The sequence below is a fragment of the Pseudophryne corroboree genome, chromosome 7 (genome assembly GCF_028390025.1).
Source record: "Pseudophryne corroboree isolate aPseCor3 chromosome 7, aPseCor3.hap2, whole genome shotgun sequence".
In the NCBI taxonomy this organism is placed as follows: Eukaryota; Metazoa; Chordata; class Amphibia; order Anura; family Myobatrachidae; genus Pseudophryne; species Pseudophryne corroboree.
Genome location: NC_086450.1, coordinates 365,545,327 through 365,571,229, shown reverse-complemented (window position 1 = coordinate 365,571,229; position 25,903 = coordinate 365,545,327). Strand labels below are relative to the sequence as shown.

General features: G+C 40.6%; 1 protein-coding gene and 1 pseudogene across 1 annotated transcript in view; both read right to left on the bottom strand.

The window, feature by feature from the left end:
- Positions 1–670: 670 nt before the first annotated feature.
- The window catches only part of NPTX2 (neuronal pentraxin 2), a 50,107-nt gene continuing 24,874 nt past the window's right edge, over positions 671–25,903 (bottom strand). Inside the window, exons 4-5 of the mRNA XM_063934505.1 lie at positions 6,636–6,815; positions 671–5,792 (exon numbers count right to left, since the gene is read on the bottom strand). Coding sequence (XP_063790575.1) covers positions 5,565–5,792; positions 6,636–6,815 — 408 coding nt within the window. The 3' untranslated portion in view covers positions 671–5,564. The remainder of the gene's footprint in view (positions 5,793–6,635; positions 6,816–25,903) is intronic.
- Positions 11,766–11,884, bottom strand: LOC134946007 (5S ribosomal RNA; annotated as a pseudogene).

Genomic DNA, 25,903 nt, shown 5'->3' with positions numbered 1-25,903 from the left:
ATAATTCTTTGCAGTTTCTGAGTAGCTCCAGACCTACTCCTAGATTGCGATCAGCTCAGTCCGTTTAGTTCCTGGTTTGACGTCACAAACATGCCCTGTGTTCGGCCAGCCACTCCCCCGTTTCTCCAGACACTCCCGCGTTTTTCCCTGACACACCTGCGTTTTTTTGCACACTCCCGGAAAACGCTCAGTTACCTCCCTGAAACGCCCTTTTCCTGTCAATCATTTACAGATCAGCAGTGCGACTGAAAAGCGTCATACGAACACCAGCAAAACTGGTAAGTTTTGTGTTAAATAACTTAGCGCATGCGCTCAGCGTACCATGCGCATGCGTATTTAGCAGCAAATCGCAGCATAGCGAAAATCGGCAACGAGCGAACAACCCGGAATGACCACCTGCAATCACTGTCATTTATATGCATAAAGTTCCACCTTCACTCACTACAGTAGTTAGCTGTTGTTAAAAATCGACCCATTTGGCAAAAGCCAAACTCAAATCGAAATTATAATTGACACCCCGTAGTGCCTAATACAGCTGCATTGTCATGTTAATTCCAACCATTTAGGGGAGTTATTTTGGCCTGATAACGTGTCTTTCCCTGTATGCTATATGCAAATCAATCAATGGATTATACATTTGAAATGTTACCCCGAAAGGAGAATTTCTGGGCTTATCACATCTTACTGAATCCCCCTCTGTTTTCTAAGCTGACAGAACTAGCAGATATCCCCAAGAACGCGGATGACTGGAGGTTTACATATGCATGAGCATAAATATTTAATATGATGTGTATGCAGGTCAGGCATGAGAATATATAAATCACATTTATGCTATCAATAAAATAAGAACATGTGGAGACATTGCACACAAATAATAAGTTCCATTAATGACAATAATCACTTTCCAGTGAGAGTTTATATGCTAAGGCATCATGAAAAACAATTAGCAAACACTTCAGTATAATTAGCAGCACACAATTAAAACGCAATCCTCCGATACTGCATTTTTAATTAAAACATCTGAAGTTAGGATTTATACCATTTATAAAATCTGACCTAAATCTAAATAGGCTGATTAACTCTGTTGCAGATCAATGTACATTTCATATACAGTAAATATTAAAAAATAAAACAATATTATACAGCAGAATAAATGTTCCTTTTATCTACTGTCTCATCCCAATATTTACCCATATCATGTGTTCTTGCAAGATGTAAAACCATGTAATAATGCAGGACATTATTCCGGTACTGTAGAAGTGACTGGACTACAACTACCACGATTCATTGCAACCCTAAAGATCCTGTGATTGGTAGTTCAGCACAAATGAACAGAACATGTCTCACCCATACACAGTGCAAACAACTATCCTGTGAGCTTAACTAGTTTTCATGAGAACACAGCCTATCAATTCACTAGGTATCTGTGATTTCTCTGAAGCATGAGGTATGCTGTATTCATGTCCTTAAGATATTTTGTGCCACATGCAGTACCTCAATGGTGACACTTGTTCATCAGACTCCTCCACTAATGTTATAGGTTCCTAGTGACTTGAAGGGCAGCATTCTCTTGAATTCTGTTTCAGCCTAGAAAGCAGTTGTCTTCACTGGGGCCAATTCAGTGTTGACCGCAAGCACTTAAAATGCATTGTGTGTATAGGAAAATGCGGATGTTTACCCCTATATACAACTGCACTGTCCTTAGCCATGCGCTGAGCAAACAGTCATTATCAGTGTACACTTACAGAAGCTGGTGCAAGACATCCGTCTAAAAGCAAACAGAACAATGCATACGCACAGCTCGGCAAGCCTGTAGCTCCATCGACACACCATCACTACATCACTGCACCATTTCCACCTAGTTACGCCCATTCAGACTTAAGTGCATATGCAACTGGGATGCATTTGATTCTGAATCACCTACATATGTATGTATATGGCGCCGGAGCATGCGCGGTGCTAAAAATGTCCATATCCATACACAAAACTGACTTGCCTTCAAGACTGAATAGGCCCAAGTCTGTGCAAATGTAACATCTATTTTATGGCCTGAATCTGAAGTGGGAGTAAGGAAAACAAGCAAGTACTGTAACTCTGCACCCGGACAGACCATGTTACAAAGCAAGTGGTGCAAATGCATTTATTATTATTAAAGAAAAAATATATTAAAGAAAAAATATTCCAAAGAGATTCAATGAATGTTATTTAGAACTGAAATTATACAATACACATATTGATAGGCGGCAAGCATAATGTGACTTTGGCACTGGCTCAAATTATCAGCCCTTTACACAAGAACATCAATGGTGAAACCAATAAGAAACGACACAGATGGAGTAATAACCATAAAGAATATCATTACAAATATTTAGCCAGAGACAAACGATAAGGGGGCAATTTTTAGACCTTAAAGGACATTAACCAAGCTGCTTTCCCTATCTATAAGTGAAGTGGATTTTCCATCTGATGTCTATAGAAGTAGACGAGAAGAATCCTGTGTATTCCTTTCTATACATACCACTTGGCTGTTATCATTTGGACCTTTACACTGACAATAAGGATGATGACAATTTATATTTGTTTTGCAATTAATTTTAATGCCCTTGGCTCTTCACAGCTAAACTAAGCAGATCTGTCACCACATTCAAAATGTAACCCTTAGCCACGGTGACTCTTTCACTGCAACACATTCTGCTGTATACGTTCAATGTGATAACTTTTCTTTGGCTTTCTGCCATCAACTGGACTGCAATCATTTTTTATTGGCCATTACCAGACATTGATTATGAGATCTGGAGACGTTCCAGTTCTGTAGTTCACTTGGTTCACTGACTAAGCTTAAATCAAAGGTGGATCATGGAGCCTAGGTAGACTTGCTTCAACTCTCTCAACTTCAGTCACCCGCTTATGAAGCCTGGAGATAGCACACTGCAATGTCTGCATCTTACCAACAGGTGGCAGTGTAACAATTCTACTAATCAATATCTATTATTTGCTTGAGGGTAACTGAATCAGTAATGATATACAGTACACACTAAATACAGTGATGGCTAACCTTGACACTCCAGCTGTTGTTGAACTACACATCCCAGCATGCCCTGCTACAGTTTTGCTATTTGGCCTTGCTAAAACTGATGCAGGGCATGCTGGGATGTGTAGTTCAACAACAGCTGGAGTGTCAAGGTTAGCCATCACTGCACTAAAACAATTTGTACAGATGATTATGGAAAGATGCGCATAGACACTGAAGATGGTTCAGGTAGTGTAATAATATAACTACAATTTAGCACTATGCCACTTTACATGATATTTAAGGAACTTGCTGATCATTTTTACTTTATTTAATTTGATTTATTTTCTTTGCTACAAATGGAATAACAACTCCTTAAATCCAACTAGAAACATTACATCATGCTAATTGCAATTAACTTGCCCATTCACTTCTAGCAGTATGCAATTGTAATTTTAGTGATTCTGTGACAGAATACTGCATTAGATGTGGTGAAAATGGTCAACATTATTTTAGTTGTAGGTCTCATCTCATGATCTGTATTGCCCTTATGCTTACTGAACTAACAATTTTTGGAAAAGGAAGATAACTACTGATGCAGAGATGTGGGAGCTGGTCTATTCATCTGAAGTAGAACATGAAATATGGCTGTATTATTAAACAGTGGGGTTTTGTTGCTAACATGTATTGTAACCCATAGCAACCAATCAACAATTGGAACGATCTGTATAGTGCATGTTACAGTAGATGAATGTTAATGTCTGACTGTTTACTATGCACTTACTATTTGTTAGTAAATAACCACCACTGGTGTATATATATATATAGCAGCAATTAATGTAAGTGTTTATTTAGCAGGAAATATTGGCAATCACAAACAGCCAATCAAATAAAGGCTTTGAATAGTCTACCGTAGGTCAGACTCATAAAAGTCAATACTTTATTTTAGTTAAATCATCAGGTTATTAAATTATTCTTATACTCCTTCAGAGGGTTATGCCATATTTTAATAAACATAAAATGTCATTACATTTATGCATTAATAAGATTTTATACATATAATTTAATAGTAGTGCTGGCATAAATAGTCTTAGTAAAAATTAGTATAAATTCTTTTCTGTTAATCTCCAAATACAGTAGTTTATTTACATAGTTTGGAGGTCAATAAAGTTGAATAAATATATTTATATATACGATTTTTAATATTAAAAAAGAAAAAAAATAGTTTGGCTTCTTATGTCAATAAAGACAATTCCCTTATGGAGAAAACAATGCTATAGTGAAAGTATCCAGAGGCAAACATACTATAAATCCCCTAGATTGTGAGGATCTGAATGATTTAAATTATAACTGAAGGTCACCCTACCAATCTTCATGGTACTGAAGAAACACTTATGGTAATATACACACTCATACACACCACGCACATATTGTGGGGGTGTGTGTGGGTGTCTGTGCATCTGTCACTGTGAATATATACTGTATACAGCTTGAGTCTCCCATATCCAATATTCCAAAATTAAAATATTTTGGAGTGAAACTGAGACAGTGACAACTTTGTTTTCTGATGGTTCAATGTACACAAATTTTGTTTCTTGCAGAAAATTATTAAACATTTTGTGCAAAATTACATTAGGGCTATGTGTGTAAGATGTATATGAAACATAATTGCATTTCATGTTCAGACTTGGGTCCCATCCCTCATTATGGTATGCAAGTATTCCAAATTATGGAAAAATCCAAAATACTTTTGGACCCAAGCATTTCAGATATGAGAGACTTAACTTGCATAATGTATACAGTGTACATACAATATGGAGTATGTTTATTGGAGACAAAATATACAGTACAACAAGCACTCTTAGTTGCACCATGTTCACATACACATTATGTTAAGATTTTGAGCATTTAGGTCACAATTATCTGGGTTTTGTCCATGCCACTATGTGCCACATGAATCTCAAATAAACATGCTCCATCTGTATATATTTGTTTATGTGATTTAGCTTCCTGAACTTATGGTTTCTTTCAAGTAAAAATGGAATCAGAAAATAATAATAATAATAATAATAATAATAATAATAATAATAATAATATTACTATTTATTATAATAAATCAGTATCTTTATTTTTAAAAATACTCCACCTTAAAACTTTAGGGAAATTAGGATTAAATTGTCTTTTTAAAAAGCCTTTATAATTTGTCTGAAACCCATCAGAATCCTGCAATTGGTACATCATTAATAAATATATGTTGTAGCTATATAATGTCAGCAGACTTTAAAGAACTATATATGCTGGGATAGGAAGTGTTATGGCTACTGATGGTCAGAAGAATTATTTGATCCTTCCAGTCACCCTCTGGATGTATGCACTGTATAGCAGAATGCTGTGTAGCATTTTATTTTTGCAATAAACTGCACTCCAGCTGAAACTACTTGTTTGTCAAGGGTTTTATAAAAAATCATCTGAGCAAATAAGTGCATTGTAAAATAAGTAACCTCATTAGAGATTGTCTCAGTAAAGTAGGGCACTTAAGGAAATAATGTCCTGGCTATAAATCTATCAAACGCTCTTCGCACGGTTCCAGGGGTAATTTTGTTGCTCCCCCAAAGACGTCAACGTTGTTATCAGCCCATGGTATGATGTTGCCAGGCATATTGGTAGAGCAGTTGGCTATGTTGACGATATCTTCAACTTTCAGGACACGATCCCATATATTGAACTGGCTCAGTTCTCCCACAAAGGCTTGGGTGGCATCAAATCTTCCTCCAACAGTGTCCTTTAAAAATAAAATAGTAATAAAGTAAATTATTTAGTTCTGCCATGATTAAAAAAAAAAGTCTCAACTCTTTGCATTCAGGTTAGCTCTATGGAAAACTTCCTTACCGCATTTGTGTGAGCCTAAGGTGCAGAAATACAGTATTAAGGCTCGAAGAGAGATAAATTAGAGTAGTTGCCCAAAGCAACTAATCAGCTCCTAACTGTCATTTCAAAGACTGTGCTAGATAAATGTCAGTTAAGAGCTGATTGGGTACTTTGGGTAACTTCTTCACTTGATCTCTCGATAAGGTTTAATACAGTATATCTCCCCCAAGGCAATGTTACCCAACATAATTATAATTAATGTATTACATTTATGTATATTATTGTTAATATTGCTAGGTTCTGCTTGGAATAATCTGTCCAGCCAGCATTGCCAACATTAGGGGCAAACATACGCACAATCTACCATATTACCAGATAAAATCACTACAACTGACAAAAAACTAAAGGCATACCACAAAAAGCTATAATAAATAGTTTTTTAACCGTAGCACTTTATTTTTCTGCCTTCATAAATTAAATATAAATTATGCAGTATGTGCCACACTGCAATGTCTAGTAAAGATCAGACAGAATCACATAGAATGCCAGGTATAGCTTTGCACATATAAATCAAAACCGATGCCTTCATTTTAAAAAACGATGTTCGGCTCAACTATTTATTCGGAACAAGTGAAGGACATTGGTCCCATGGGTGCAGTACAGAAAGCACTGGAAGTAGCATGATTGTTGTGTTGAAGTGACAGGATGCTTTGTAAGGATTACTGTTATGTAAAGAGTAATTACATGCCACACTCACCTGCTCCTGGCCAAGAATAAGAATTCCATTTGGCTTAATTGGGTGCCATGGGGCCAGGTTTTCCCCTGAGCCAAGCTTCACACCGTCCAGGTACGCTTCCCACATACCATCTCTGGTTGTCCATGTGATGCAAATATGATGCCATTTGCCATCCCCAATAGAGAAAGGAAGCTGTGCCACCTGTGCAAAACAGGAAATGAAACATTTAAAAGCCTGCACATTTGACTTTTCTATCTTCCATTTACTGTTTCCTTTAGTAACAGATGAAAGAGAATTGGGTCTTTATTGCATTAAATTCAGTCATCCTAAACAATGCGGCATACAGCTCACAATTTTCAATTCTGAACCTGAGAAACATTTGCTGCACACTATATGCTACACTTGCGGCAGATCCAGACTCCAGACAAATATTATAGTTTGCCTTACAAATAGGGCTGTGTACTGAAATCAGTGAGTACAAATCCAGATTGGGCGGTGAGGGGGATGAGTGAAGGTGCTGTTGCCAGCGCTTATACACCGTTGCAGTGGCACTTTGCCTCCTTTATGGGCTAATTGAATTGACCGCATTACATATGTATTTTATATGGTGTTGCATACACAGTCATTTCTTTTCACTTCTTGTAATTCAGCGCAGCTGCAAAATGAACATATTTCTACATGTTTTTATTCATCATATTAAAGATGCATATTCAAAATAAACAACAATGTCTAATGAGGTTATGAAGTCACGTTAGGCATGTGTGAGAGTTGCCTGTCTGACTCTGGAAATTGTGTTCAAATATTAAGCTGACCACAAACAGGATGCTCCTTCCGCCATAGGGCGAGTTTCTAATTGGATTCACAAACAGGTAGCCAAACAAAATGAGATCAATTTTCTCTCCAGAAACCAATGCTATTGAACACAGAGCAGGTTGCCCATGGGAGCACACAATTTATTATGGGCCTGATTTCTCCTAGGAAATCAGCTAGACTGGGGCTGGTTTCACATTGACAGATAGTCCCCACGCTGTTACAGGGTGACCAGCACAACCTATTTGCTGCTCTTGCTTATTGAAACCTGAAACCAGAGGCGGATTGGCCATAGGGCTAACAGGGAAAATTCCTGGTGGGCCGACGCACCCGTGGGGCCTGTTTTGTTTGAGGACATGTGGTCCTTTTTATAGACATAATGAATAAGATGCAAAATAATTTGCATATATGAAAATTACTTTGCCACTTAGCCTGTGATTGCAGATGATCTAGTGTATGCTCTGTCTGCCTGCTTGGCTGACATATAAGATTGAGTGAATAGTGATTGGGATACGGTTGGTGTAATAAGCAAGAAAATATATCTTTCTAAAGAATGATATAGTTTCCTAAATTCTGAAGATGTATCATACATTGTGCTCATAATATTTAATTTTAAATTTTTTTTAACTTCCCCATTGATGCTGGACATGCCCACTATCTGGAAAGTCTTGGGGGGAGGGTGCTGCTGCCATGGCCCATGGCTAGACCTTACACTTTTGGGGCTGCCCATGTGGGGCCACTAGTACAGATTTTTCCAGGGCCGCTTTTTGTTCCCAATCCGCCCCTGCCTGTAACTAGAGATGTGTGTGGACCCCGGTGTTTTGCTTTTGATTCTAATTAATCATCTTAGTTTGGTTTTGCCAAAACCACCCTCAAGTGTTTTGGTTTGGATTCAGTATTTTCTTCAGTTTAAAATCGATGATCATTGTTAAAAATAGATAAAAATCTATCAAAATGTCTAAAATCATGTCATTTCTGCAATCCAAAACCCAAAATTACAAATTCAAATTACGAACCGCGGGAGGATCCGAACCGGGACTTGGTTCAGATCAGATCTCCACAGGAGATCCGGAGTGGGTTTCAGTTTGGTTTCACAAAATTCAGGTGGATTCAGATTCCTGGAAACACCGAACAGCACAACTCTACCGTTAATCAGCTCAAGCTATTACAGCAATCATCATTACGATGACGATGTTCATTATAATAATGCCTAAAGTATTTTTTTATGGTTGCATCTTCATTGTTTAGATTTAGTTCCACTTGAATGTACTGCCAAAGTTCTTGGTTAGAAAATCTCAGGCTTCATTATCAGGGACCTTTAACACTGTGCAACAGTAAAAATGTTTCCAACACTTACAAATTGTCTCCAAGACTTGTTACATGCATCTAAGAAATATGGGGGCAATTCCAAGTTGATCGCAGCAGGATTTTTGATAGCAATTGGGCAAAACCACGTGCACTGCAGGGGAGGCAGATATAACACGTGCAGAGAGAGTTAGATTTGGGTGGGTTATATTGTTTCTGTGCAGGGTAAATACTGGCTGCTTTATTTTTACACTGCAAATTAGATTGCAGATTGAACAAACCCCACCCAAATCTAACTCTCTCTGCACATGTTATATCTGCCTCCCCTGCAGTGCACATGGTTTTGCCCAATTGATAACAAAAATCCTGCTGCGATCAACTTGGAATTACCCCCTATGTACATAAAATAGATGTATCGCTCACTACAAAACTCTTATTCATGCATTCATAACCTCCCACACAAGATTTAGCAATTCTGTTCTTAATGCCTTTCTCCTCACCAGGCTTTCACCGTACAATCCATTTTAAATGCAGAGGTAGACTTATTTTGCTTGCCAGTTATTCTATGGATGCTCCATGCCACTCTGCCCACTCATACTGTACGTGAGTTGCCAGTTATTTACATTCTACTAACTTACAAACAAATCTGCACCAGCATACATTTATACACTCAGTGCAAATTTAAGACCTCAGGGGTCCTAGAATATAAAACTATTTAGGTGGCGCTTAATAATGCATATACAATGTAAATTACGAATATTGTTTAATAAACAATACAGACAATAAAATCACAAATGACACAAATTAATAGTAAAATACGAGTACTGAGAAGTTTGCTGCTAAATGAACAATTAGCCACTGTTAAAAGTTAGTAGTACAGGTTGAGTATCCCATATCCAAATATTCCGAAATACGTAATATTCCGAAATACGGACTTTTTTGAGTGAGAGTGAGATAGTGAAACCTTTGTTTTTTGATGGCTCAATGTACACAAACTTTGTTTAATACACAAAGTTATTAAAAATATTGTATTAAATGACCTTCAGGCTGTGTGTATAAGGTGTATATGAAACATAAATGAATTGTGTGAATGTAGACACACTTTGTTTAATGCACAAAGTTATAAAAAATATTGGCTAAAATTACCTTCAGGCTGTGTGTATAAGGTGTATATGTAACATAAATGCATTCTGTGCTTAGATTTAGGTCCCATCACCATGATATCTCATTATGGTATGCAATTATTCCAAAATACGGAAAAATCCCATATCCAAAATACCTCTGGTCCCAAGCATTTTGGATAAGGGAGACTCAACCTGTATATCTATGAAGGTATGAAGGTATGAAGGTTCTGAATTCAAACCACAGTTGTGCCGTTACACTGTGGGTCAGATCAGGAATGCTGAATAACGAGTATTGGTATATTTACCAATTCATCAGACGGGCGGAGACTCTCAGTTCTTAGGCAGTCAGTCTCAACGCCCGTACAATCCCGCTTGGTTGTTACTTATGCTTTAGTTAGCCTGCAGTTAGCATTCACACTATAGCGTATTATCACAAATGAGGAGGATGATGTACTGTACCAAGTAGCGGACTTGGTTGGTCACCTCTGTGGTGCAAGTGTTGTGATTGTAAATTAAAGCTGCAGCTTTCCAGCAGTTAGCGCCAGCCAGTGTTCTGATCGTGGGGTCACCAGTGCACACAGTTACGCTCACAAACACTTAGTGGGCGGCCGGGATCAGAGGGATGTCTCAGCGTTCCAAATCGAGGGATCCCCAACACAAACAGTCATGCTCACCGGCACCTTGTGCGGGGAAACGAATTGAGGATGCGGAGCATTGAAGGTCTGGAGCTGGTGTCTGTGCCTCTTGCCCATCTGCAAGACTTTTTTTGAGGAGCGATATATGTTTGGTTGCAAAACTCTGACCGCTCACTTAGTGCGGGTGAGTAGGACTGTGTGCACACCCGCACCACAGAGATGGCCATCATCCTCCTCATTTGTGATAATACGCTATAGTGTGAATGCTACCTGCAGGCTAACTAAAGCATAAGTAACAACCAAGCGGGACTGTATGGGCGTTGACACTGACTGCCTATGAACTGAGAGTCTCCGCCCATCTGATGAATTGGTAAATATACCTAAACTCACTATTCAGCATTCCTTATCAGACACTGAGAGAACGGAAACACGTCCTCTCTCTACACTCTCCAATGCCGGAGTGAAAATGGCTGCGACGCTCGGCTCCTTATATGGAATCCAAACCCCTCGAGAATCCGACAGCGTGATGATGATGTTTTGTCTCATTCTGGTTTCGGAGTCCGGTGGGAGAACCCGAACCTGACTCGGATCTGGGCTCGGGTAGTAAAGTTCGGGGGGGTTCAGTTCTCAGGGGACCGAACCCGCTCATCTGTAATATATATATATTACAGATTGTTTTTGGAGTCAGATTCACATAGAGAGATTCCCCGAGTTCAGTTTTTAATTTGGATTTTGTCCTTTGCCCAGCACTTTGTACAGCTCCATAGTCAGTCATATACATGTAAAAAAATATATATAAAAGAAAAAATGGGGTCAGGGGTTTGTATTGGCGCAGTTTAAATGTAAACAAAAACAATAATAAAATACATATAAGAAAGCAGGTGCACTGCATACATATTTTTACTTAATAGTAGTATTATTGCTGATATGGTGGATAAAAAGGGGGGGACTTATATAGGAGAGGCACAGTTGCCAGTATGCATATAAGAAGATATGCATACATTATGTAAGCCTAGGACTAGTGTCATTTTAGTATGTAAAAATAGTTATAAAAAAAGAAGAAGAAGAAGAAGCAGTAGGACCATTAAGGTTTAGGTCTCAGTGATGTGAACATAATACGAAATCCTTTGTGGGAGTGGGAGAACCCCAAAGGAAGTTAATAGAAGAATAGGAAGACGGCATTATATCAAAATAATTAATTAGTGCTAAAACGGGTAGCGATATGTATATACACATAATTATTAGAGCATTCCTCCAAATTGTTCCCAGCATCTCCAAAGTTACAATACCCGATCTTCTAAGGAGGTCTCCCATCCTTATACTGGCCGGGCCCAGCCTTGCTTAGCTTCCAAGATCAGACGGTATTGGGCGTCCCCAGGGTGGTATGATTGTAATAATAATGTGGGAACACTAGGCATGAGCTCAGAATTAGCCGTATATACAGATATATATAAATAATGTCAATCAGCAGGTATTTTGTCTGCAAGTACATAGGGGTCAATATAATAACCCGCGAAGACATAGGGGGCATGAGTTAGCATGATAACAGCTTCACTTTACAGAAAACTGAGATTGTGCAAAACTGGAAAATTGCTTGAATTGGGGCTGAGAGTGTGCTGCGGGGTACAAGATGTGGTGCCGTTGCCGATGTTTTAATGCTGCAGCAACAGCAACTCGCACCCTTCATGGGTAATTGGATTGTCCCCATAGTATATGATCTGTTGCCCAAGATATTTGTGTTACTGTATGTTAATGCCTTTGTAGAAACTGGTCAAATGGATAGTGCAAGAATTAGAAAATGCATCTATAAAATTATAACTACAGAGGAGCAAGAAGTACTGTCTGTATATAACTATGCTGCTGTGATTACAGCAATTTCAATTGGGTCTATTGAATACTGCTCGCTGAACTCTGTTGGCTTTCTGAAAACTGGCTGCTGTCAGAAATGTAGACAATTATCAAAGCAAATGTCAGGTAATTCCTTTTTTCTTCTACAGCACCTCTTAATGATATACAGTGAACACAAAATATACAGTATATTGGCCCATTTATAGACCTCAGATCCAAGTGTTTCAGTGGAAAAACGGGCGCGCAATAACTGTCACATGATGTGCTGGATATTTTACTTTTAAGGTCTGTAAACCTTCATTACAAACATGGACAATACTGACATCATTGTATTCCATTATTCACTGCAACTCTTAGAATGCGTGGAAAGAATCTCTGTGTAGTCTTAGAATCTGTAACACTTCAGCAGCCCATTCTGTTCCATGCCACCGTGTCACCTTTCCTTGTTATCCACTTTTTCTTACAATTTCTAAAACCTAACATAGATATACTTTATCCAAGATATGAGGCTATTAAAGAGATTAGGTAATGCAAGTCCCTCCACAATGCAACATTAAGTGAAATGAGAAAATTAGGTGTCCTATAACTTGCACTATTTTATCTTAACAAATAAATATGCATTAGACTGGGTATTGCGGAAACTGTATGGATTAAAATCTTAACTACGAGTATAGTATCCAACAAATGTGCATAATTTTAGTGGAACAACAAAAACACATATCAAAATAGTAATAAACATGCTTACAGTTCCATGGGCTTGGTGACACTGGCATGTAAGAGTGACGCATCTTTCCAGCCGAGTTCTAACAGTGGGGCAGATTTTTTAAGCCTGGTGAAGTGATAAAGTGGAAGGTGATAACACACCAGCCAATCAGCTCCTAACTGCCATGTTACAGGCTGGTTTGAAAAGTGACAGTTAGGAGCTGATTGGTTAGTGCGTTATCACCTTTCACTTTATCACTTTACCAGGCTTAATAAATCTGCCCCAGTGACTGTTAGAACTCGTTGGCTCCTAATTGTCATTTTTTAAACCCAGCCTGTAACATGGCAGGTAGGAGCTGATTGGCTGGTGTGTTAGCCCCTACCACTTTATCACTTCACCAGGCTTAATAAATCTGCCATCACCTATAGCTACTGTATGCTTACAGTAGCTTTTAAAAGCATTAATTTTTCCATGACATTAGAATCGCTTTACACTACAATTCATGCAGAAAATTCCCATATGATATACAGTATGCACAACACAATATTAGTTTAAATATTTAAGTTCCTAAGATTGAGTTGGACGCTTACACGTCCAAAACAGACTATAAAAAGATGCACTTACACATATCGTACTTACATGCATACATTATGCTCAGTTGTACTCAGTACTGTATCTACAGTAGTTTCTTCACAAGCAGCATATATGTCAGGTACTGTATATGTCAGATATGCTTACACTCAGGTAGGTCTTAGGCACAAGAATATTTTTTATATATTGTATAATTTGATTAGATAGTGAAGTGATTTGTGGGGGGCCCTATCGATAAAGTTGACAATATAATATGCTGGCAGTGATATTAAATAGTATAACGTCTATATACTCCCAGCTCCTCAAATGTGTTAAACACACTGTAGTTCCCCCCAGTTAACATCATGCCAGACAGAAACCACAGTTCACATATACCACAGTACCCCCCATAATGGTGATATGATGATATAGCTTTACTTTATGGACAAAAGTATTTGGCCACACCTGTTAATTATTGAATGCAGGTGTTTTAATCAGACCCGTTGACACAGGTGTATAAAATCAAGCACCTAGCCATGCAGTCTCCATTTGCAAACATTTGTGATACAAAATGGGTCGTTCTGAAGAGCTCAGTGACTTCAAGCGTGGTACTGTGATTGGACGACACAGTAAGGTGGTTCATGAAATTTCATCCCTGCTGGATATTCCATGGTCAACTCTAAGTGATGTTATAGAAAGTGGAAGCGTTTAGGAACTACAGCAACTCAGCCACAAAGTGAAAGACCACGTAAAATTACAGAGCGGGTTCAATGACTGCTAAGGCGCATGAAAGTTATCAACGCCCTTCTGATTCCATAGCTGAAGAGTTGCAAACTTCCACTGGCATTAATGTGTGGCAGGAGAGTAATGGAATGGGTTTCCATGGCCGAGCAGCTACATGCAAGCATCACATTACCAAGCCCAATGCCAGGCATCGGATGGAGTGGTGTAAAGTACACCGACACTGAACTGAGCAGCGGAAACCTGTTTTGTGGAGTGATGAATCAAGCATCTTTGTCAGTCAGATGGGCAAGTCTGGATTTGGCGGGTGCCAGGAGAACATTACCTGCCTGACTGCATTGTGCCAACTGTGAAGTCTGGTGGAGGAGGTATAATGGTATGGGGCTGTTTTTCAGGGTTTGGGCTAGGCCCCTTATTTCCAGAGATTTCAAGCCAGGCCTTCTCGTTCAACATAAGTGCCTGACCTCATAAATGCTCTACAGAATGAATGGGCATAAATTCCAACAGAAACACTCCAAATTCTTGTCTTCTGAGAAGAGTGAAAGCTGTTAAAGCTGCAAAAGATGGTCCAACGCCGTATTAAAGTATATGCATTTGAATACCATGTCATTACAGTCCCTGCTGGTGTAATGGTCATGCAAACAAAAACGTTTGTCCATATAGTGTATGTGTGTTCCCGGTTGTAAATCTAAAACTGGTACTCGGGAGGCGTTGGTAACCAAACCGTAAGCGTAAGTTCATACCAGTCGCCCGGAGGCAATATAGATGGTTGTGCCCCATATACTACCAACAGCACCAGCACCCCCCCATATTCTACCAACAGCATTGGTGGCCCCCATATTCTACCAACAGCATCGGTGGCCCCCATATTCTACCAACAGCTTCGGTGGCCCCCATATTCTACCAACAGCATCGGTCGCCCCCATATTCTACCAACAGCATCGGAGACCCCCCCCCCCCCGACACTACAGACAGCATCCGTGACTCCTAGATACTACAGACAGCATTGGTGACTCCCAGATACTACAGACAGCATCTGTGACTCCCATATACTACAGACAGCATCTGTGACTCCCATATACTACAGACAGCATTTGTGGCCGCCATATGCTATATCCTTCAATGCAATAAAAAAAACTTACAACAGTATGGATTTATCTAGGAACATTGGGTCAAGCAAATGAAAGTGTTCCGGATACACAAGTTTATATATATATATATATATATATATATATATAGATAGATAGATAGATAGATAGATAGATAGATAGATAGATATTCTTTGGAAAAAGAGGGCACTCACCAAGTTTTCATAAAAGAAAGTCAGAAGATAATTTATTGGTACATCCGCAGGTCGACGTTTCGATCATGTTAGAATGATCTTTGTCAAGACAGCAAAACAGTGTTGTTGGTGACAGAGCACCAGAAGCAGCATGTTCAGCAAGCTCACATGTACAGATATTTATACCATCACCAATCTGAGTAGGCCAAACACACCCACATATGTCACTTCCTGTCAATCCATAAGTAATAATAAAGACATAGCGTTCAAACAAACGTAAACAGGTATCGGTTTGACAATCTCAAGGAAAGTGTGCACTTGTATTCGGCACTACACGCAAAAACGAGGGCCCCAGGCACATTAAAAATGTAATTAAACCCCTAAACAAGTCAAACAGAGACAGGAAGTGCACGTGCGTTCCACCAGCCCGTGGAACGCACGCGAGTACCGGAAGCGTTGCGCGTTTACTGGAAGTGACGCGCGTAACCATGACAACGCGGTAACTATCTGAAATGGCTCAACGTGCTGTATCAGAGGCAAACTAATTGTTGTCATGGAGATAGTAATACCTAAAGGTGACACTAAACAGTGGGTCAGTCAAAGCATCACATTGGCGATGGTGTGCAATATACCATAATGTTATCTAACTAACATAAAATATAACTTTTAATAATAACAATAAAACATAACTGGAAAGATTAAAACTATATACCTGGCCAAGACGCCAGCCGTGGCTACGGCGGCCTCATTTAAGCTCTATGTCTCTTGGCCAGGTATATAGTTTTAATCTTTCCTGTTATGTTTTATTGTTATTATTAAAAGTTATATTTTATGTTAGTTAGATAACATTATGGTATATTGCACACCATCGCCAATGTGATGCTTTGACTGACCCACCGTTTAATGTGTCACCTTTAGGTATTACTATCTCCATGACAACAATTAGTTTGCCTCTGATACAGCATGTTGAGCCATTTCAGATAGTTACCGCGTTGTCATGGTTACGCGCGTCACTTCCGGTAAACGCGCGATGCTTCCGGTACTCGCGTGCGTTCCACGGGCCGGTGGAACGCACGTGCACTACCTGTCTCTGTTTGACTTGTTTAGGGGTTTAATTACATTTTTAATGTGCCTGGGGCCCTCGTTTTTGCGTGTAGTGCCGAATACAAGTGCACACTTTCCTTGAGATTGTCAAACCGATACCTGTTTAAGTTTGTTTGAACGCTATGTCTTTATTATTACTTCTGGATTGACAGGAAGTGACATATGTGGGTGTGTTTGGCCTACTCAGATTGGTGATGGTATAAATATCTGTACATGTGAGCTTGCTGAACATGCTGCTTCTGGTGCTCTGTCACCAACAACACTGTTTTGCTGTCTTGACAAAGATCATTCTAACATGATCGAAACGTCGACCTGCGGATGTACCAATAAATGATCTTCTGACTTTCTTTTATGAAAACTTGGTGAGTGCCCTCTTTTTCCAAAGACTATTATCAGGAACTCACTACTCCTTGGGGTTGAACACCACCATGTTGGCCCCTACTAAGTACAGCCTTGTGCGGATGTCTACGGCCTATATATATATATATATATATATATATATATATATAGTGGCACTCCAGCAGACTTGTGCTTCAACAAAATAACTACAACACCAGTTGCATGAACAGATATATATATATATATACACACACACACACACACACACACACAAACACACAAGAGAGTGAGAGATATTTAGGACCAGGATTAACTTTTTTTTGTTTAGCAACATACTTTTCTACAGTATGCTGGTTTGGATGGCTGTCGTTGGCTCCACTGCGACTCTACACACCTACAAACCTTACAAACAGAGCCAAAGAGACAGTGAGACTGACAGCCGCAGTGCCCCCTCCCTTCTGTTACGATGCATTATTTCAGCAGCGGCGCAGAGGTGGAAGAGGAGACAAACACATGATGTGCTCCCGGGACACTCTACTGTGACAATTGCAGTCGCTTACTAGCACCGCTCGGTACTCACTGCAGAAGGTATCAGCGGTTATAGATATATAACCGCTGACACCTTTTGCAGTGAGTGGTACTAGTGAGCGGCTGCAGTTATCACAGCAGAGAGTCCCGGAGACGGATTCATCTATGACCTCAGAGTCCCGCGGTGCCTGTTCCTCTGTGCCCCCCTGATGGCTAACGCCCGGCGGCAAAAGTCTCATCTACCTCCGGGAGTTACGCAACTGCACCCACCCCCCCATCCCCCACACACACCACAATTCCACTTATAAGGAGTTGCCAATGGTACATGTGCAGTACCAATTTGCTATTTCTTGGGTAAATAAACTTATGTAGGGCCAACGCACCTTCAGCCCCTTACTGTATATTATTATTATAATACACACATCATTTATTAGTTCTACCAATAAGATAGTCACAACTATGTTAAACATTTGTACCATGAAAATGTTCATTTTCAAACTTTTCCTGTCTCTAAAAATTGCTACTTCAGTTTGTTATGCTATGGTCAGGTCTACGAATGTACAGTAAGTAACTTTCATCACAAAAGAAATATTGCTGTCTTTCTGTTTCCTCCTAGAATTGTATCTCTTTATTGAGCTGTGCATTTCTAAAGCATTGAGTGGTCTACAAATGCTGGCAGCACTGAGAATACATTTGAGAATGAATTTACAGCAGCTTGTGAGATCTGTGTGCATTTCTGATAAGCTGAGAGAATGCAGAGCATCTGAATGGTGGCGGGGGTCTCCTAGCAACATTGCTACTACACATTATAGCATGATATGTTTACAGGTTTAATAAGCAGTGAGAATACACAACATAGCTAGCAAATTATACAGTTCATCATTTGTACTATGCAATCAAACTACTAAACATTATATTTCTATACCATTTTAATAAATGCAGATTTAACCCATTTGTTGTCCATTGTTGCTTAAACTGAAATAAGTAAGCATCCTGTCTAATCATTTTTAAACATACTTGCCTACTTTTAAAAACTGAAATCAGGGAGATTACAGTAGCATGTGCCGTGCAAAGCGCGGTGTGCCGCCATGGGGGCCTGTCAAACTCTACCCAAAGGGCGTGTCTAGTTCCACAAATAGGCGTGCCTATGCTTAAATGCTTGTTGTTGCAAGATATTTCTATATAACATTAGTAACAATATATTTTGGGAAGTTTTGCAAGTATTGATACTAACATTACTGCCTGAAATACAGGGTTTCTTATTTGCAATATGTTTTCGCTGTGATATTTCTTTTCTTCTCACTCAGCACAATATGCATGGTAAATGTGATGCCTACTGTATGCAATAAATTCCAAATGCAAGTTGACCGTGTGTGAATTCATCCCTAAACATATAAGTAAATGATTATTTTGGTGTTGTAGATGTTATTTTTATTGGGAACACTGGATTGTCTGCATCTTGTAGGCACGACCTATATTTATTGGATGTGCTATTTTCCATTCCATTGCAGCATTAACCAAATCATTACAGATACCAGCTGCTCTAATTAAACAAATGTGTTTAACTACAGAAAGATTACTAACAACAATTCTTACACCACCAGCAGCAGCAGCAGAGGCATGCTATGGGTCAGTGCACACCAGCACAGATAAGAGGAGTGTGTGATCAGGTACTGCTATCTCTCTCTCTCTCAGGGGATACACAAGGTGGGTAATGAGAGCCGTCCGCAGTGATTCCTGAGCAACTACAGCAACTCACTGTTCTTGCAAAGAAACTCCTTAGTGTCACCCCTGACAGAATCTGAAGAATCCGGGAGAAATGACCTATAAAGCAGGGGATCAGGAGATTTATGGCTGAAACGGGAGGCTCCCGCAGGATGCGGGAGGGTAGGCAACTATGTTTTTAAAGTATATGTCCACAGCAACCAGAATGGATAATGACCACTGATGCAGGCAGTGTGTAAACATAGAAGGGCATATTTGTCAGCAAATACTTGCAGGATGGCCCCCTCCTCTCTGGGGTGCAGTAAACGCTGGCATTGTGGCAGAGTCTACTGCGCATGTGCAGATCTCCAAGAACATGGCGCTCTCCACTGTGCATTCCCAAGTCTCTTGGAAATGGGCACCATACCATTTTTCCGGTGGTTTCTGCTACTGCAGCGCTGCTGCCAGACTCTGGAGGGGTGAGCATAATCACATGAGGGCAAGGTGCGCAGTGTGGTCCCCTCTGGACCCAGGAGCCCATATACACCCTGAACCCATTATAGATATGCCAATTAAAGCTAACCGTCGAATATAGCGAGCACCAGCATACAAAGCATTTTAGAGCTTGGCCCTGTCAGCAAACTCCATCTTAAGATGGTGTTACCATTGTTGCCTACGAGCTACAGTCCACAATATTTTCCAGGAGAGGGATTGATAGGATCCCTCTCTTTTACTGTCTTCTCACACATGTATGGTAATCAGACTGCGCATGTGCAGTAGTGCGACAGCATCCCGAAGGAGAAGGAAAAGTGGAGTGATCGTATTACCAATCACTTAACTTCTATAAGATAACTTGGATGGGCTTCTATTGCATCACGTGTCCCCAAGGTCGTAACTAGGGTGGTGCGGATGGTACACGGCACACAGTGCGTTTGCCCTGTGGATGCAACCACCTGCATTAATTTGCAATCCATCTGTGTGCGCCTATGCCAACTGCAATACAGTAGCGGTGTGCCTGGCTCCTTTTCTGCCAGGCGCACGGAACAATTACACATAGCAGTGAGCTGCAGCTGCTGGTTCCTTTCGACCCCTCCCCTATCTCTGCTACCCTCCTCTGACAACCCCTTCATCTCGACTCCCACATCCAGACAGCATCACTAGGAGAACAGAACGGTCTTTCTTTTTTATTTAATTATTTAATATAATTCAAATCCTTGGATTGTGTAGATGCATGAATTAAGTCTTTATTCACAATGGACTTGAAGTTTCTGTTTTACTACTGTCAAAGTCAGAAAAATAGCACGATGCACACTGCCATATTTGCACCTCATACAGGTCCGCGCTGCGCATGCGTGCGCTCTCCCGTGCGTGCGCATACTCGCTGTTGCGGGCACCCGCGGGCGCGCAGTATGTGCACTTACGGTAGAGTTCATGTGTTCGTAGCGTGCGACTCAATCGTTACATATTTTCACTATATAATGTATTTTGTAGATTATGGTCCCTTTGATAGAATCTGAAAGTTTAGTTAATGTAGCATGTTCATGGACAGAGAAATCCCCCTTTGTTTGATACGAAAGGTCAGACAGGAGTAATACAGTGGTGTTTAGTATCCATCGGAAGAGTATTTAATTAGCAGTATTCCGGTGTTGGTTTGAAGCGGATTAATCGCTCGTGCGAATAGTTATGGACATAAGAAGTTTATGTCCATTTACTATTATTTGCACTTACTTATCCATGCGGCGGGAAACCCAGTTTCCCACCCACCTGAGCAGTTGGAAATCGTCACAGCCCACCTGTATGAATCAACCTATGACCTTTTGTTATAATGCGAGGAGGAATTCCTGTGTCCAATGAACAATGAGATTGTAGGGACCATTGAATTGTATTGTGTGTGGGGCATAAATAGACAAGCCGATCACATCCAGCTCACTCTTCAACGGTTCTCATTGCTGAAAATCGGGAGCTGGATGTCCAGAGGCGCATGCGATCGTTCCCCTTGTGCGTAAGTTTTCTCCGCAATCATATTGTCTTTCTTGTTATTATGGGCCATATCTCTCTCTCTCTCTCTCTCTCTTCTCTTTCTCTTGTATTCTCTTAAACGTAATAGTATTGTATTGTATTTCATGTGTAGTTACCTGGTTAGTTAGTCTATGTTATATTGTAGTGTGTGACTTGTAATTGTATTATTCTTTTTCAAGTATAACATTCATATTAGGCGTTAGACCCTAAGCACGGTATTTGTGTATTTCTTATAGTGTTAAGTATTCTCAGAGCGTCGGTGACGCTCGAACAGCTTTTAAGTTAATAAGGTTACACGGTGTTGCATCTACACTCAATCTCTGCACCAAGGTTTACTGCATAATACACTGTTTTATGGTATAGTTACAAAGGTTTAACATTGTGAGCGTCTGCGCCGCTGGTGATCTCCTCGTGGTCTTGAGCGTTAGCATCGCTATAGCAAATCATTACGTTAGTCGGCAGCCAATAGTGTGTCTGCCTGTGATCTCTTGGCCGTGAGCGAACGTGACGCTTGAGCGTCTCGACCTCGGCTAAGCGATTGCTACGCAATGTGCGTACCCTTACGGTACTCCATACGTCAATAGCGTACAGTGTTCTTAGGCCTCTTAAAGGGTTTTAAATAAGATAAATATTTAGCTTTAACAATTGGCGGCTCGTCCTGTCCTTCACATATCTCTGCTAGGTAATTTCAGCAGACATTATCCAGCAGCAAAGGGCGGGAGGTCATATTCCTCGTAGTGCTGTTTGGATAAGCGTCTGCTTCGCTTAGTAAAGGGTGCTGAAGGAATCCGGAACCGGAGGTAAGAACAAAACGCTAGTGTCTTTTAAAACTGTTTATTTCTATCTTGCGTACGCACGCACATATCTGCATTTCTTTTCATTCGTGTATTTTCATATATCACTCTCCTGTTTGCCATTTTATAATTGATAAAACGTGCTAAGAGAGATTTGTCGCTATTTCATAGTTAAAGTGTAAATGTAATATATAAAGGGATAAAGTGTAAAACCCACACGCAACTCTACCTAAGGTATAAGGAGAGATTGGTGTGTTGCGCGGTAGACGATCGAGAATCATCTACATTGATAAACGTGTTAGTTGTGTTACGGTGGATATTTGCTTTGCGTACACGTGTCTCTAACAAAGGGTGAGACTCGCGTACGCAACTCAAAGGCCGACGCACGCAGCGTAAATTACGCAACGGAGCGTCCGGGTACGCCCACGTAACTCAAAATCACACGATAATGTTATTGCAACAGGCGGAAAGGTGGCAACGTGGTAAGTAGCGCAAGTCTATTTTAGTGTCCGAAATTTAGATTAACAGATCCTTCTCCAAATTCACAACACATCTGGTTTAAAGAAAATTTCTGCGCAGAAATAGAAATAGAAACAAAAGTGTACATGTGGTGAGTGAGTGTTTTGTATATATAAGTTTATACAATTTTTCCAGGTTGAACCACAAGAAGTCGAGTTCTCGCAGAGGTACATACATGTAAGTGACGTGCATGGTGGCTAGGGAGGCATCTCTGGTTAAACATAAAATTTGAGCAGTAGAGTATAGTAGACCAGGAGGTCATACTACAGACCAGGAGGTCCAGGTACAGCATACTAAGAAGTCTGCCATAAATAAGAGAAAAGGGCACAACCCAGGGGGTTGGTGCAAAACCCATATAGGCGAATAAAGCTCTGGCTGAAGGAATTCGCAGCCGAAATTTTCGATTCCACTGGTCGCTCAGCACATAAGATTAGTTGCTTATGTGCTGAACGATTGTACCGCACGTAATTGTGTACATTAGTTAATCTGACCAGTACCATTTGGGTACGAACCCGGTCATAAAACTATTTGTACACTCTGATGTGATTTGTGTAATTTTTTATTTTCTGAAGGGAAGTTCGCTGGTCACTCAGGAATTGTCCAACAACCAATAGTTACTGGAAAGAGTAAGTGTTCTGCGGATATCCCTTGCATGTTCCAGTAAATAGAGGTTCATAGGGGCCCTGGGTCGAGTACGCCAGCGCTAAGGCAGTGTGTGGGTCATATTGGTCGGCGTGGGCGAGTGAGTGGGGTACTCGGTAAACCGCCACCGTCAGCCTATCGTGAACATTTTGGTTTTTGTAAGGGTTCGCTGAAGACCCTGATTGAAGGTCAGAGGTGGTGAAAGCAACGCCTGCAAGTTATGGGGGCCAATTGTTCAGGAAGGGGGCGATCAACCTCGGTTCGGGTTGATTCAGTAAACCGACCAGTCGGGTCGGCAAGGTACGTAATGTGTGAAAAATATGGTTCACATACAGAGGTTTTATGTGATGAATGGGAGAGAATGACAGTGCATGACGGGGAGAAATTCCCAAGAGTAGGTAGCTTTAGCCCAGAAGTGTTGCAAAATTTAAGGAGGAGGATATGTCTCATTAAATCAACAAAGAGACGAATCCAACATTATGATTATTTGCAGTTATGGCAACAGGAGGGTGAAATACAGAGAGGATTGGCTCTGGCGGCGGGATCTAATCCTATCAAGAAATTGATAGCGACGGCCCCGCCGCCACCATACATATCAGGAGAGAAATTGGTTGCGGAGAATGACGCATTAGGGTGTAACAAACAAACACTTAGCAACTGTGTAAATGTTAATAAGTTAACTAATGCAAGTATTAACCCGTGCAAGTTGTACCCTGTTTTGAACTTTCCCCAGGAGTGTGATCAAGAGGACGAATCGGCAACAATATCAGCGCTCTCTCTAGCAGCCACCATAGCAGAGACAACAGTAGGCACGGCTCCACCCACGAGATTAGTAACAAAAGCCCCTAGCGGAGGGATAGGTGAGGTCGTATCTACAGGTAAGTACGGCACCATACACTACGCTGAAACCATTTCACCACAGGCTGTAGAACCTACACAGAGTGATGTTAGTAAACTTAATCCTGTTAGGGTAATAGCACTGCCAAATGGGAAAACTGACACGACAGGAATCACACCTGTTAGGAACATTGCCATGTACAGCCCATTTTCCCGAATGGAATTAAGAACCATAGTGTCAGAATTCCCTGACCCTAGGAAAGACTTAGTTGCTAGCCAGAAATACATCAGAGACCTAGGGAACACTTTAGAGCCCAATAACAAAGACTGGCAGGTATTGCTGAGGGCATGTTTACCCTCCAATGTCGACGCAGCTCAATTTTTAGCTGACTGTGGATTAGATCAGGATGTACCTCTTACAGATGTGTATAACAAAGATAACGTAAAAAGAATAAGTTTACAGTTAAAGGAGTATTTTCCAGCGGTAGTTAAGTGGAACAAGATTTTCTCCATTAGACAGAAAGAGTCAGAAACTGCTGCAGAATATTTTCACAGGGCATTACTAGAAATGGCAAAATACACAGGTATAGAGGACATTAAAACAAACATAAACCATCGAGAAGTAGCAGTATCTGTACTAATGGATGGTTTAAAAGAGACATTAAAGACAAGGGTACAGACCACGCAACCATGTTGGTGAGGTCTGTCGGTGGCTACTTTGAGAGAGGCTGCTATTGATCACGACCGGAATATCACCCGACACAGGGAGTCATAAGGTGATAAGTTAATGGCCGTAAGTATACAGGCCCTGACCACAAGGCAGCCTTTGTATAAATCACCAAACCCTGTGGGTAAGTCAAATGTGGTAACTTGTTTTTCTTGTCATAGACAGGGACACATGGCACGAGACTGTAGAGTGAAAAATTCACAAAACTCATATCAACCCCCTAGACAACGACACGACACACGACATTGGGAGCAGGGTCCGCAGAAACGGAGTTATGAGCCACATGCAGGGGAAACAAAAAGATACCCCCCGAACAGAGACTGGCAAACTCCTGGCAGTTCCCATTTAACCCCTTCACAAGTAGTTGCTGCCAGCGGGATTCAGGGAGGTCACCATACCCAATAGGGGTGTGGCCATACCTGTAATCTGCAGCCAGTAAAATTGATTGCAAGTCTTGGGAGTGAACCTGAAATTGCAATCAATGTAGCTGGTAAATCATTAAACTTTCTTGTAGATACAGGGGCGGCCAAATCAGTGATAAATTCAACAGTGGGCATGAGAACCACTGGTAAGACAATTCCAGCCATAGGGGTAACGGGAGTAGTCCAGCACTACCCTGTTAGCAAACCAGCCGAGATTACAGTAGGGCCTTTACATACCAAGCATTCCTTTTTGCTGGCTGCATCGGCACCGACTAATCTCCTGGGAAGAGACTTATTGTGTAAAATGGGGTGCGTCATTTATTGTACTCCTGAAGGTGTATTCTTGGACATACCTGAGAATCACGCTCAGGAAGTGCGAGACATGTTAGACTCCCCATCAAAATTAATGTCACATACCATTATGACAAATAGGACTCCATCCCAAGTAGAAGAAATGACATCCCAGATACCAGAGTCACTTTGGACTAAAGACGGACAAGACACTGGATTGATGGCAAACGTAGCTCCGGTAGTTGTGCAAGTAAAAGATGGTAGGATAGCTCCAAAAATCCCACAGTACCCTCTGAAGCCAGAGGTGGAGTTAGGAGTTTACCCAGTAATAGAGCGCTTGCTACA